General features: G+C 51.8%; 1 protein-coding gene across 1 annotated transcript in view; it reads left to right on the top strand.

Annotated features, from left to right (window-relative positions):
- Positions 1-13,698, top strand: part of ATG7 (autophagy related 7) — a 239,995-nt gene extending 226,297 nt beyond the window's left edge. Inside the window, exon 19 of the mRNA XM_081247220.1 lies at positions 12,479-13,698. Within this exon, the coding sequence (XP_081103346.1) occupies positions 12,479-12,511 (33 nt within the window). The 3' untranslated portion in view covers positions 12,512-13,698. The remainder of the gene's footprint in view (positions 1-12,478) is intronic.
- Positions 13,699-13,720: the final 22 nt, after the last annotated feature.

Below are 13,720 nucleotides of genomic sequence, written 5' to 3'. Positions count from 1 at the left end.
AAAAGAAGAACTACATAATGGAAAACATTTTGCAGCCTCCAGCACGGCCATTTATCTCAATAACCATTTCATTTAAAATGTGGGCCAAACGTATAAATCATATCTTGAAAGAAAGTATGTTGGTGCCACAGAAATTGCCCTGTATTCTTACCACCTAATTTGAAAAATGTGTTTTGAAGCCAGGAAGAAAGCAAGCAGGCCTGGGGCCTGGCCACCCTCCTCCCTCACGTCCCCTTCCTTCACGCCTCATGTCGTCTCCAAAGTGAATCCCCGCTACTCCCCAGTCTGAGTGGAGAATCCACACCTTTTGTCAGTCGCTGCTGCTGCTATTTGAGAGCCTCCCTCCTTAGAGATGAGGGGTTGAGAGCCCAAACCCACTGCTACCCGTCCTTGGCCCTCCCCACAGCAGAGCTCAGTCACACCTCCCTCTTTCGGCCGCCATAAACCCTCCTTAGAGCTCTTAGATGTTGGTCGTCATTTAAGGACATGCCTGGAGGGAGGGGGCTAAATATATAGCAGGGCCCTGAGCCCCATTTTCCAGACTAATCACAGGGGGAGGTGGTGGGCAGCCTGCACTGTGGGCTGGGAATTCCGGCTGGGGTCTTCCACTTAAATCTCAGTAGGGGTCCACGGTTAAATGGCAGCATTCTCCCCACCCCCCCTTAGCGGGAGGTCTCTTATTTTGCTTCTCAGCACTTCCTGGGAGGGAAAAACACAAGAAACCAACAGGCACTGAGTCCCTGTGCACAGAGCCACACCCTCACCTCCGCACTCCCTGGGGGAGCGTCAGGATCCCCCCTCTTTACACAACCTTTTTTTCTGATCATGGAAGTCATAAGCGAGCATTTTAAAAAAAAATTCTAAAATAAAGAACAAAACTCACACCCATGATTCCACCACTCAGACGCTATTGTTCTGATTTGCTTTTTACTCCTAGCCCTTTTTTTTCACCAAGCATGTATGTCAATGGGGTCAGACTGAGCATAGAGTTTTATTTTCTCTTTTCAGAGATTTCTGATCATTTTCTCACATCATTAAAACTTGCTTGAAAACATGTTTAACGCCTGCCTAAGTACTCCCTCTGGTGCGTGGCCACGTTCTCCCGCCCAGTCCCCCCACCATGGTGTAGGGAGGCCACCAGTTTCTCTTTTCTGGCCCAGGGGGCAACTTGAGCCCCCTGCCCCCCATGGGCTATACCTTCTCCCCCCGCCACCCATGTCCCTCTGCCCTAGCTTTGAGGCCCAAGGAGCCCCAGAAGGTGGAAACAAGCCTGGGCGGACCGTCACCGGGTGGTGTCACCTGAGGTCTGCATCTCCAGTCTGGTCGTTGCTCGCAGCAGCCTCTTTTCCTCTGCTTCCCTCCTGTGCCTCCTTTAAGATGATGGCCCCCTGGCACCCCCTCCAGGGCATCCTATCCCTGTATCCCACGTCAGCTGAGTTCTTGGTGCCTGGAGCAGTGAAGTGAGGACCAGCCAGGCGCCACCCCGCATTCCTGAGTGCCGGCCTGGCGTGTTGGCCTTTTTCTCTGGATCTAGGTTCTGAGGCATGAGGCTATCTTCTTCAGATCATCTCTTCTTGTCGCTCGGAGCCCAGAGCATCTCTGTGGGTGGGAGGAGCAGGGAGGATGGGGGCAGAGGCCCTGAAGGTGATGTGCAGGCCGCCTGTGTGCCCGGGGGCTGCAGCCACACGGGGGGTGGGGGGACAGACCCCGCTCCTGCCACTGCTGCAGCCCCCAGAAAGCATCGCCTTTCGCCTTTCCTCCCTCCCCGTCGGCTGCCCAGGGTACTTGCTGTAAATCATTATTTGCATCCTATCAGCTCCCTTGGCCACCACAGTTTCTTTCTAGTGAAACCTTAACCTTGTTCCTGGAACCGTGAGGCAGTGCATGCAGGGCCCCTGATTTAGTGCCGGTGGGGGGCCGCCGGGGGAATGGGAAAGGCTGGTGAGAAGTTCTCCACCAGAAGCCTCTAGAGCTCCATGCTGCCACACAAGTTCTAGCTATGTCTCCATCCCCCTCCCCTCCACTAGCCTTCCACTGCCTGGTCTCTGGAAGGCTGAGTTTGGGTCTGGGGTTTCCCAAGAAGAGGGCTTGGGCCTTAATTCATCTCCCAGATCTGGCGTCCAGCAGAGGCCAGGCTAGAGGAGGTCGAGAGTGTTTGGGACACAAGGATGGAGTGGCAGGTGAGGGTCTTTCAAAAGGGAGGCACCAAAGTGGTGGTGCATCAGAGGGGCCTGCAGCCCCTGAGGATGGCACATGGGGGGATTGCTTCATCTCCACTGAAGGAGGGTGAAAGGCAGGTGGATGGAGTGTGAACAAGGGGCCGTGACAGCCAGCGACAGCAAGGGCCCCTGGAAGTCCCCTGCCGGGCGTGGGTGCTGTCCCCTGGGAGCCCTCATCATCTGCCCTGGCTTCCTTCCTTCCTTGTACCCTCTCTCTTCCCTCTTGTCTGTCGCTGACCGCTGTCATCCGTTCACACCAGGCAGCCTAGGCAGTTCCCTTCAGTCACCCTTGTCTGAGGGGCAGAATCATCTTGAAGCTTTCAGATCACGTGGTGCCTCCAGGGACGCTGGGGCATGTGCTCTGTGCTCTTAGATTCTGGACTTATGTTGAAAGGGCAGGGTTATTCCTGTGGTATGACCGGAGCTCCAGGTGGAAATGTGGGAGTGGGCTCAGAACCTGGGCCCTTACCCAGGGGCCCTTCCTGCTACCCTCCCCACACGTGACACGAGCAGCCCCGGGGCAGACAGGTTAGCCCGAGAGGCGCCATTGGACAGCCCCACGGCTGCTGCACACACAGCATAGTCACCAGCCAGCACCAATCCCGCCCCCGGGCCTCTGGGAGTCCACCACTCTGCACTCCCGGAGCCTGGTGTGCGGCTTGATGTGGGGCGGGGCCCAGGGAGGAGAACAGGGCGTCAGTGGTCTGGTGTCAAGGCCTCCCTGGAAAGTTGGCTCTACTGCTTGCCTACCTGGCAGGAGATGCCCACAGCCCTGCCCCATCGTCCTGTGGGCGTGGAGGCCAAAGGCTTGACCTGCCAGGATCCCCAGCAAGCAGGTGGACTGAGGGACCCCTTCTTTACTGCTTGATTCTTGGGTATTATGTTCGCATCCAGAATTCCCCTTTCTTTTTTCCACTGTGGAATCGCACCCAGGGCAGATGGTTCTGAATCTGTTCATTCAAAAGCCACGTATCGGGCCAGGCTCTGCACCAGGGCTGGGGGCCCACCCTCGGGCAGCTCGCTGTCCTCTGGGGAGTCAGGCAGATGCACAAACTAAAACACGGTGACGAATGACGGGAGGGGAGGAGTCGGCAGGAACCGAACAGGCTGTTCGTCTGAGACGCCCGGAGCAGGAGCCAGCCCTGCAGTGCAGAATCGAGGCCGGGGGGGTCTCCCTTGCCCAGAGCAAGGGAAGAGCTCGAGAGCCGGGGGCAGCTAGAATCTGGTGAGCTGGAGGGAGGGTCGTGGGAGGTGAGCTCGGAGAGGTGTGGAGCCCAGTGGCCCGGAAACGAGCACGGATTGCACTCTTCCTGTGTAGACAGCACCAGCAGGTCTGTGGAGACCCGAAAGAACCCCCAGGGGCCAGTGATGCCTGTGGACAGGAGGCCCTGTTCTCTGGTGGGCACCTAGGGTGGAAGTGACCCTGGAAGCAGCCCTGCCTTCCTCCTTGGGATCCCAGCCCCGTGTCTCCACCCAGGGGGACAAAGTGGACGCCTGTGGGGATGCCCGGGGTCAGGGAGGGGTATTAGCTGGAGGCTGCTCCTCCCGCCAGGCCACCTCCTCCCCTACCTTCCTTGTCCGTGACTCTGACCTAGAATGTTGGGGACCAAGCACAGGCTGTGGGCTGTGGGTCCACTGGCCGGGGGAGCCCGGCAAGCCCTGCTCTCTCCCTGGGCCTCGGCCATGACTGAGTCCTGTGTCCCAAGCAACCCTGCCTGGCCTAGCCCTCCTGTGGGCTTGTGTCTCTCTGGCCGAATCTGTTTGGAGCCTTTTTGTGAGTGCCTCCTGTCCCCTTCCTCCTCTGGTCCCAGTGGTCCCCTGGAAGTGCTCAGTCAGGGCTCACTGACCACCAGACCCCGGCCCGCCGCTGTTTCCCATAAGTTTAAGGAAAGTACTGACCACCTGGACAGGCAGGAAATGAAGGAACCCCCTCCCCTCCTCTCGCCTAATGCCGCACTACCCAGTAAATGTTTCTCAGTGTGTGAACATATGTGAGTGAATGAATGAATGGCTATAGTGTTACCCGCTTGGAAACATGATGGGACCTTCATTCTTCCCCCCAAGTGGACGGAGCCCTGGCTGGGAAGTCTGCCGGGGAAGCCCAATCCAGTGTCGTCACCTGGTCCCCAGCATATGCCACCCCCAGACCCCTCTGTTCTCGGTCCTTCCCAGTAGAACAAATCGTACCTGTGAGGATCCCACTGAGGAGGTATGGGGAGCAAGGCTGCTCAGAGGCCCAGAGAGATGGGGATATTTTAATTTTTATCTTAAAAATAAAGAAATGCTAAAACTAGGTTTCAAAAATGGTGGTAGATTTTAAATGTTTACATTTAACAAATGAACACTTTTAACACACACAAACAAATATAACCGTGCCATTTACGGGATAATTACAGTGTCTATAAAAGAAAAACCTTAGTCCATGGCAGGTTCCAGGCACAGCGTGGTCCAGAAATGGGACACAGGTTCGAAATTGAAAGACAAATGGCTCCTCTGAGATGCGTCCGTCTCGTTGGGAGAGTGGAAAGTGAAACCTTGAGGCCCTCTGGGGGGGTGTGGTCCAGCGCTCGTGCCCCCTGACCCCGTGTGACGGGCCCCAGCGGTTGGAAGGCTCCCTATCCCCACATGCACAGTGGTGGTCCCAGCCCCGCCAGCTACACACCTACACTGGCCTGAGGGCTGCAGGGCGGGGGCTGGGGGAGAGCATGAGGGGCCCGGGGCAGAGACTGCCCAGGCCCCCCAGCCAGCACAGGCTACCACCAGTCCTCTCCTCGGGGGGGCCCAAAGTCCGAGCCAAAGGACAGGAGCTTAGGCTCCGCTTTCTGAACAGTGTTGGAGGACAGAGGTTAGGGACCCTGGGAGCCGGTGCAAGCTGCCCTGGCCTTCGCTGCCCTGGGTTAGCTGTGGGTACTGTGTGTTGGCCGTGGGGCCACTCACTGGGTGCCAGGCTAACAGAATGTCAGCTTCTGCCCTTTACTGTTTTTTGGAAGGAATTATGCTCAACAGTAAGGAAATGGTGAGACAAAGTGGAAGAAGCCTCTGCTCTACGCCTCACTAGCTTGGCCTCCTTGACAGGTTACATAACTTCCTCTGCACTTGAGTTGCCTACTTGGCAGAAGGGGACAGTCACCCCAGCGTCCTCAGGCTCTTGAGAAGACGGAGTGTAGGCAGGTGTTTGGCCAAATATTCCACTGTAGGGAGAGACCACATTTTCCATTCCTTGCTTGGTGGGCAATTGGGTTGTTTCCACTTTTTCACTGTTATGAATAGTGCTATGAACATTCGTGTACAAGTTTTTATGTGGACATGGGTTTTCAGTTCTCTTGGGTGTACACCCAGGAGTGGAATTTCTGGGCCATTTGGCAACTCTATGTTTAACTGTTTGATGAACTGCCAGACTGCTTTCCAAAGTGGCTGCACCATTTTACACTTCCAGTAGCAACGTATGAGGGTTCCAGTTTCTCCAAATCTTCACCAACACTTGTTACTCTCTGACTTTTTGATTAAAGCCATCCTAATGAGTGCAAAGTGTTATCTCCTTGTGGTTTTGACTTGCATTCTCCTGATGCCTAATGATGATCAAGTGTCTTTTATGTGCTTCTCAACTGGTTATCTGTCTTTTTTGAGAAATGTCTATTCAGCTCCTTTGCCCATTTTAAAAAACTGGGTTGTCTTTTTATTATTGAGTTGCCAATGGTCTAGATACAGGTTCCTTATCAGGTATGTTTCTCTCACTCTGCGTTGTCTTTCCCCTTTCTTTATAGTGTCCTTTGATGCACAAAAGTTTTTTATTTTGATTAAGCCCAATTTATCTATTTTGGTTTTGTTGCTGTGCTTTTGGTTATTTTTTTTAGTTTTTCAAATACACAAAACAGTCACTTGATTCTGAAGTGAAAAGGTATGCTCAGAGTAGCCTCATGCCCATCCCACCCACCCCATAGGTAGCCATTTACTTTAAATTCTGGCTTATCATTCCTGTTTATTTTTGCAAATTTTATGAAGAGTCAGCTTGTTGGGTCAAGAGTTGACACCTAAACAGTTCTGTTGGATATCGCCACATTTTCATCTGTGGGTCACACCACTTCTGTCCTAGCGGTGTTACAGGAGAGTGCTGTTTTCCCAAGCACTTGTATTCTGTTTCCCACAGCACTTGTATTGGGGTTTTGCCAAGCTGAGAGGTGAAAAATGTTCTGCGTAGCTTTTTTTAAAATGTCAACTTTATTAAAGTACAATTTACATATAATAAAACACACGCATGTAAAGTGTATAGTTTGGTGAGTGTGGCACGTGATCTACTTTCTGTCACCATAGGTTAGTCTTTCCCTTTCCAGAATTTCATATAAATGGATTTATGTAGAGACTTGTGTCAGAGTCCCGTGACTCGGCATAGAGATTCTGAGATGTATACACATTGCTGTGTGCCTTGGTGGCTGGTTCCTTTGATGGGGAGCAGTGTCCACTGGATGGATGTCACTGTTTGCCTGTTGATGGACATTCGGATTGAGCCTAGTCCGTGCCTATTAGGACTAAAGCTGCCATGAGCATTCTTGCAGTCTTTTTGCAGACCCATGTTTGCATTCCTTGGGGTAAATGGGAGTGGAGTTGCTGGGGCGCATGTGATGTGTATGTGGACTCTTAAGTCGCCAGGCTTTCTTTTCAGGGGCTGTGCCGTTTCCATTCCCACTAGCAGCAGCCGGTGAGTTCCTGCTGCTCCACATTCTCGCACACCTTTGGTGTTGCCAGCCACAAGTTTTCGTTTTGGCCATTCTAGAAGGTCAGGTATGCTGTCTCTTGGTGGTTTTTTTTAAATTTAAAATTTTTACTGCAGTATAGTTGATTTACACTGTTGTGTTAGTTTCAGGTATACAGCAAAGTGAATCAGCTATACATATGTCCAATCTTTTTTAGATTCTTTTCCCATATAGGTCATTACAGAGTACTGAGTAGAGTTCCCTGTGCTCTACAGTAGGTCCTTATTAGTTATCTATTTTATATACAGTAGTGTGTGTATGTCAATCCCAGTCTCCCAATTTATCCCTCCCCCTCATCCTCTGGTAACCACAAGTTTGTTTTCTACATCCGTGACTCTACATCTGTTTTGTAAGTAAGTTCATTTGTACCCTTATTTTTAGATTCCACATATAAGTGATATATTTATTTTTCTCTGATGGATTTCACTCAGTATGACAATCTCTAGGTCCATCCATGTTGCTGCAGATGGCATTATTTCGTTCTTTTTTATGGCTGAGTAATATTCCATTGTGTATATGTACCACATCTTTATCCACTCCTCTGTTGATAGACATGTTGGCTGCTTCCATGTCTTGGCTCCTGTAAACAGTGCTGCAGTGAACATTGGGGTGCATGTATCTTTTTGAATTATGCTTTTCTATGCATATATGCCCAGGAGTGAGATTGCTGGATCATATGTTACTTCTATATTTCGTTTTTTAAGGAATCTCTGTACTCTTCTCCATAGTGGTGCTACCAATTTACATTCCTACCAACAGTGTAGGAGGATTCCCTTTTCTCCACGCCCTCTCCAGCATTTATTGTTTGTAGATTTTTAAAAAATTATTTATGTATTTATTTATGGCTGAGTTGGGTCTTCGTTGCTGCGTGCGGGCTTTCCCTAGTTGCGGCGAGTGGGGGCTACTATTCCTTGCAGTGCACGGGTTTCTGATTGCGGTGGCTTCTCTTGTTGCGGACCACGGGCTCTAAGCTTGTGGGCTTCAGTAGTTGTGGCTCGCAGGCTCTACAGCACAGGCCCTAGAGCGCAGGCTCAGTAGTTGTGGCGCATGGGCTTAGTTGCTCCACGGCATGTGTGATCTTCCCGGGCCAGGGCTTGAACCCTTGTCCCCTGCATTGGCAGGCAGATTCTTAACCACCGCGCCACCAGGGAAGCCCTGCTTGTAGAGTTTTTGATGATGGCCATTCTGACCAGCGTGAGGTGGTATGTCATTGTAGTTTTGATGTGCATTTCTATAATAATTAGTGATACTGAGCATCTTTTCATGTGCTCTTTGGCCATCTCTTTGTGGTTTGGATTTGCATTTCCCTGAAGACTAAGGATGCTGAGCATCTTTTCAGGTTCTTATTAGCATTGTATTTCCTCTTCTGTGAAATATCTGTTCAAACCTTTTGCTCACTTTAAAAAAATCAGGTTATTTGTCTCTTTATCACTGAGCTGGAAGAGTTCTTTGTATATTCTGGATATGAGTCCTCCTTACGTACAGTGTGGATATTTTCTCCTCCTCTGTCAGTGGTGTCTTTCAGAGACGAGAAATTTTGAATTTTGTGTCCTAAGAAATTTTAGCATTTCTTTTCTTTTAAGTAAAGTTGAACACCTTTTCTTATGTATAAAAGCTATTTGCTTATCCTTTTCTGTAAACTGCTCATGTCTTTGGCCTGTTTTTTTTTTTTTAATCAGTTTATTGGTCTTTTTCTGCTTGATTTTAAGAGCTATTTATATCTTAGGGGGATGAGCCCTTCATGGTGTGTTGTGATGTTTCCACCCAGTGTGTCATTTGTCTTTTCAACATTGCTTACAGTGTTTTTTTCCATGCAAAATTTCTCACGTGTGTCTTTACATCATCCACTGTATCTGTTTATAGATTTTGGATCATCGGCTCCCCACTCCCAAGTTATAAAGAAATTCACCCATGTTTGCGTCCAGTATTTGAATGGTTTCATTTTTTTACACTTACATCTCTGCTCCATTTGGCCTTGATTCTGATATACAGTGAGGCATGGAATCAATTTTATCTTTTTGCAAATGACTCTCCAGTTGTCCCTATGTCGCTTATTTAAAAGCTCATATTTTTCTAATGATTTGAGATCGCATTCCTCAGACCTTTATTATTAAAATACTAAACTTCCATGTGTATTTGGACATTCTATTCTGTTCTGTTTCTCGACTCATTTGGTTCCACTGGCCCATCTGTCTGTGTTCCTGCTGACACAACCCTCTAAATTACAGGCTTTATGACATGTTTAAACACAGAGTAGGGGAACTGTCTCACTGCTCTTTTCATACTCAAAGGTTTTTCTTAGATAGTCTTGCTTATTTCCTTTTCCACATAAACTTTAAAACCAGCTTGTCTAGCTCTAGGAAAGATACTTGATTTTTTAAAAACTGAGATTGTGTTAAATTTATATGTTTACTTGGGAAAGTTGACATCTTTATTGATGTTGAATTGTCCCGTGCAAAAAACACAGGGTGTATCCCCATTTATCCCAGTTTACTTTTCATACAATGTTTGTGAGGACTGTTACAGGACTGTTCAGAAGGATTTTCTCCCTAAAGATGTTGTACATTTCATGTTAGGTTTACTCCCTAGTAATTTATCTTTTTCAGTGCTCTTACAGTGGGTTCTTCTCTTTCATTATGTTTTCTAACTGAATGTTGTTTGTATACAGGAAGGCTGTAATTTTGTGTCATTAATTTCATATCTTGCTATCTTACTGAATACTCATTATTATCTGTATTCATCTTAACATTTATTTTCTTGGGTTTTCTAGGTATACTTGCATATCATCTGCAGAAAAGATCATTTATCTCTTCCTTAGGGTACGGACATTTTTAAAGCTTTGGGTTACATATTGCCAAATCTCTTCTTCTAAAAAATACGGTACCAATTTATACTCCTCCTGGAAGTGTTTCCCCATACCCTTGCCAGCACTGAGTGTTAACATTTTTTAAATCTTTGCCAGTTTATTACAACCTTTATTCATTAAGAGGACGTGGCCCCGTCTTCCCCAGGTGGTGGGCAGAAGGCTGAGGACCTAGCAGGGAACAGACTAACCTCGAGTCCACGGTCTAAGAGGAGCTGAGGCTTAAGTTTCTCCCCTGCCCCCAACTTTATTGAGGAATGGCTAACAAATTACAACTGTATGTATTTAGGTTGTACATGTGATTTTTTAAAGGTATACAGTGTGATCATGTAATATGCGTATACTTTTGAAATGAGGACCACAATCAAGTTAATTAACACATCCTTCACCTCACGACCCTTTTTGCATTTGTGGTAAGAACACTTAAGATCTACCCTCTTAGCAAGTTTAAAAAGTATACAGTACTATAAACTATAGTCAGTAGGCTGTACACTAGATCCTCAGGATTTATGCTGCTTATAACTGAAAGCTTGTACCCTGTGACCATCTCCCCATCCCCTCCAGGGCCTGGCAACCATCCATCTACTCTCTGGTTCTATGAGTTTGGCTTTTTTAGATTCTACACGTTAAGTGATATCATACAGTATTTGTTGAGGCTGAAGTGTCTGGAGGTTTACAATTAAGACTGCTGCTGCCCTTCTGAGCCCAGCCCATGGCAAAAGGACTGGCTGCCCTAGCAGAGAAACCCCATCTCCGGCCCAGAGAACGCATTCTGGAAAATCCCTGGGCAGTTCTGTAAAATCCATTGCCTCCCCCCAACCCCCCTTTTGCAGAGTCTTGTCATAATCAGCCCTTCGGGTGCCTTACTTGATCCTCTACACAGCCTGGGCAGTGCCAGGAACAAGGGGAAGAGCCAGGCTCCCTCCCCGCTGCCCATGCTCAAGCCAGCTCTCTCCCCGCCCTGCCCTGTGCAGAGGTAGGGCCGGGTGCTGAGGATTCTTCCCCAGAGCTGAGAGCCAATAAGATGGATGACAGAATGGACTGAGGCTCCTGCTTTCCCATTAAAGCCCTTCCCAGGGCCTAGCCCCCCAGGGTCCTGTGAAGAGCCCTGGGTACCCACTTGCAGGAGGGCGTTGCTCACTGACACGGACTCTGCCCGGCCCTGGCTGGCGGCCCCTGTCCCCGGAGGCTGGGCGGGAGGACGGAGAGGGCTGTGGCCCGCCGGGCTCACCCTCCTCGTCTTGGCCTGGCCCCCTCCTCCAAGCAGCCTGCCCCAGCCCTGAAGCCCCGGCAGCCTTTTTCCTCACATAACCCTTTCCCTCTCACCTGTTCCCAGCTCTGTACCTTGCTTGCTGTGTGATCCTGGGCTAGTTGACCCCCCTTCTCTGAGCCTGTTTGCACCTACACCTCCGCACAGGCTGTTGTGAGGAGTGAAGGAGGGAGCATGTGCACCAGGTGGGCAGAGCCCGTGGCACAGGGACGGGCTCCATACGCCTGTGTTTATTGAATGAGAGAGTGAAAGAATAAATGAATCGTGTCCACGAGCCCTCTGGTGGCCCCTTCCCCCACTCAGATGGTTAGAACTGGAGGAGCGTCAGATGCAGCCTTCGTCGGAAAGGCAACCGCTCCTCCACCACCAGCCGCCATCCCACCCGAGGGGGCAGGCCCAGGGGTCTGTTTCAAGCCTTGCTGAGGATGATCTGGGTGGGGAGCCTGGCCCAGAGAAGGGCAGGGCCGCCAGGCCACCCTCCCCAGCCCCTCCACACCATCCCCGCTGCTTCGGGCGTCTGGACCTTGGTGGTCTCATCCCAGTGTCCTTGGACAGCAGGGTGCATGTAAAAGTGAGGGTGTGTGTGAGAGGCACACCCACCACCAGCCCTCGGCCTCAGGTGGTTGGTCCTCAGGAGAGAGGAAATTTCCTTCTCTGTAATTATTTTCCACGTCCCCGACACTGAAAGCCAAGCTGGTGTTGCTATTTACCTTGGCCGGGACGCCCCATCTCTCCGGGCCAGCCTCGCGTAAACACGATGTTCCTTTCCTCGGATCTGCCGGCATTGAGGTGGCCTTTTGCAACCAATTCTAGGAATTTTGAAAGTCTGTAGGCGTAAGTTCAGGGCCCAGGCGCCCAGGGTGCGAGGAGCGCCTGGGGGCTCCATGCTGGCCTTGGGCCTTCTCCCGGGGGTTCACGCTGGGGGTGCAGAGACAAAGCCGGGCCTGTGGGGGCCGGCGGGCAGGGCCCCCCCATTCCTCTCGTTCTTCGGGGCCGGTGGTGGCCAGAGGGCTTACTCTGGAGGGGCAGCAGTGGTCAGCGCCACAGAACTGGGAGTGAGCGGGGGACTGGGCGGGGCAGGGACGCTGCGGCAGTGGGAGGGTCCGCACGGCCCGGTCCAAATCCCAGCTCCCCCAGCTCGGCCACCGGGGGCTCACTCACCAGGGAGGCCTTGGGCAAGTGACCGCAGGGCTCTGAGATGTGGTTTCGTTATACAGGAAACGGGGTGTCAGTCCCTCGGTGACCAGGGGGCTGTGAGGCACTGCAGGTGGCACCGCGTTCCTTCTGCTGTCGCCACAGCCGCGCGGCTTTGCAGCAGCATCCCGGGCGGCGCCGGGGGAACGAACGCTCTGAACGTCTCCCGTTCTCCACGCAGATCTGGGACATGAGCGACGACGAGACCGTCTGACGCGCCCCGACCCTGGCTGCCGGCCCACCGAGGGGCTCTCAGGCTCCGGAGCAGGACGCTGCCCCCAGGACTGGTGATTCTGGGCCCCGGGCCCCTCCAGCCTTTGTGGTCCCCTCATCTCCATACCTTAAGGACTGGGGCCCGCCCTCTGCTGCCCGGGAGCTTCTCCGTTTCTTATGATTCATGGTCCCACCAGTTCTCAGCTAAATAATAACCTTGGCTTCGGCCTTGCCAGTGATCTGGGACTTGGTTCCCTCCACGAGCAGTTCTTTCTTCTTGCTGTCACACGTGTTTGGTAGTCAGGCTCCCGGGATTCTCCTGGCCGTGACCCCCATAGGGTGGAATGAGGAGAGGGAGGAGTTGGCCCAGCACAGAGCAGGCGGGAAGTGAGAAGTCAGCTCCTTGCAGCAGCCATCGCGGGAGCCCGCAGAGGGGCCCCGGGCACGTGTGAGTGCTGGGGTCCTCGTCAGCTTGGCCTGCAGGCGGGGGAGGCAGGAGAGCTGAGGCACGTGCGGGACAGAAGGGATTGCACTTGTCCCTGTGAACCCAGACCCCCGCTGAGGACGGAGTCTGCTGCCCAGACAGCTCCCCCACTTGCGGGCCTGTCGTCAGCCACGGGCTCAGGGAGGACGCAAGTGTCTGCTGCTTTGGGCTGGTGGCAGGGCCCAGGGACAGATCCTCGAAGCTGCCTGCGTGGGGGCCCTCCTGCCTCTGTACAGGACACCCGAGGCCCAGAGAAGGCTTCAGACCCCACGTGAGAGCCTGCTCTCCTGCCACAAGCAGGGGCGGCTGCGCCTCCCGTCCCGGGCTCCTCCCTGGTGGTGGCCTGGAAGGCCCGACTCCGTGTGGGCTGGAGTCCGTGGTGTGTCTGTCTCAGCCTGTGGCCAGGTGTCCATCAGGGGTGGCGGGAGGGCTCTGCTGTGGGCCCCTCGGGCTGATTTTCCTCCTCCTCCTGGGTGAGCACGTCCATGCCAGCCTTAGAGCTGGGCATGGAACCCAGGAGAGGGGCCCTTTCCACACTTTTATTTCTGTGGTGTCATCTTTTGTCTTGGGCCTGGAACCAAAGTCAGAATTGAGTCGTACAAGAGTTAAATTTCTGTAAGTTAGGTTTTAAATGACGTTTCTCCTAGAGAGTTAAAATTACAGCTTTCCAGGCTTAAATCGGAGGCCACTGTACAACAGGGCGGGGCTGCTGAGCCTTGCCCCACC

The sequence above is a fragment of the Mesoplodon bidens genome, assembly GCF_964165515.1.
Source record: "Mesoplodon bidens genome assembly, chromosome: 10".
Lineage (NCBI taxonomy): Eukaryota > Metazoa > Chordata > Mammalia > Artiodactyla > Ziphiidae > Mesoplodon > Mesoplodon bidens.
The sequence above is the reverse complement of the archived record's forward strand: the minus strand, read 5'-3'. Positions and strand labels throughout refer to the sequence as shown.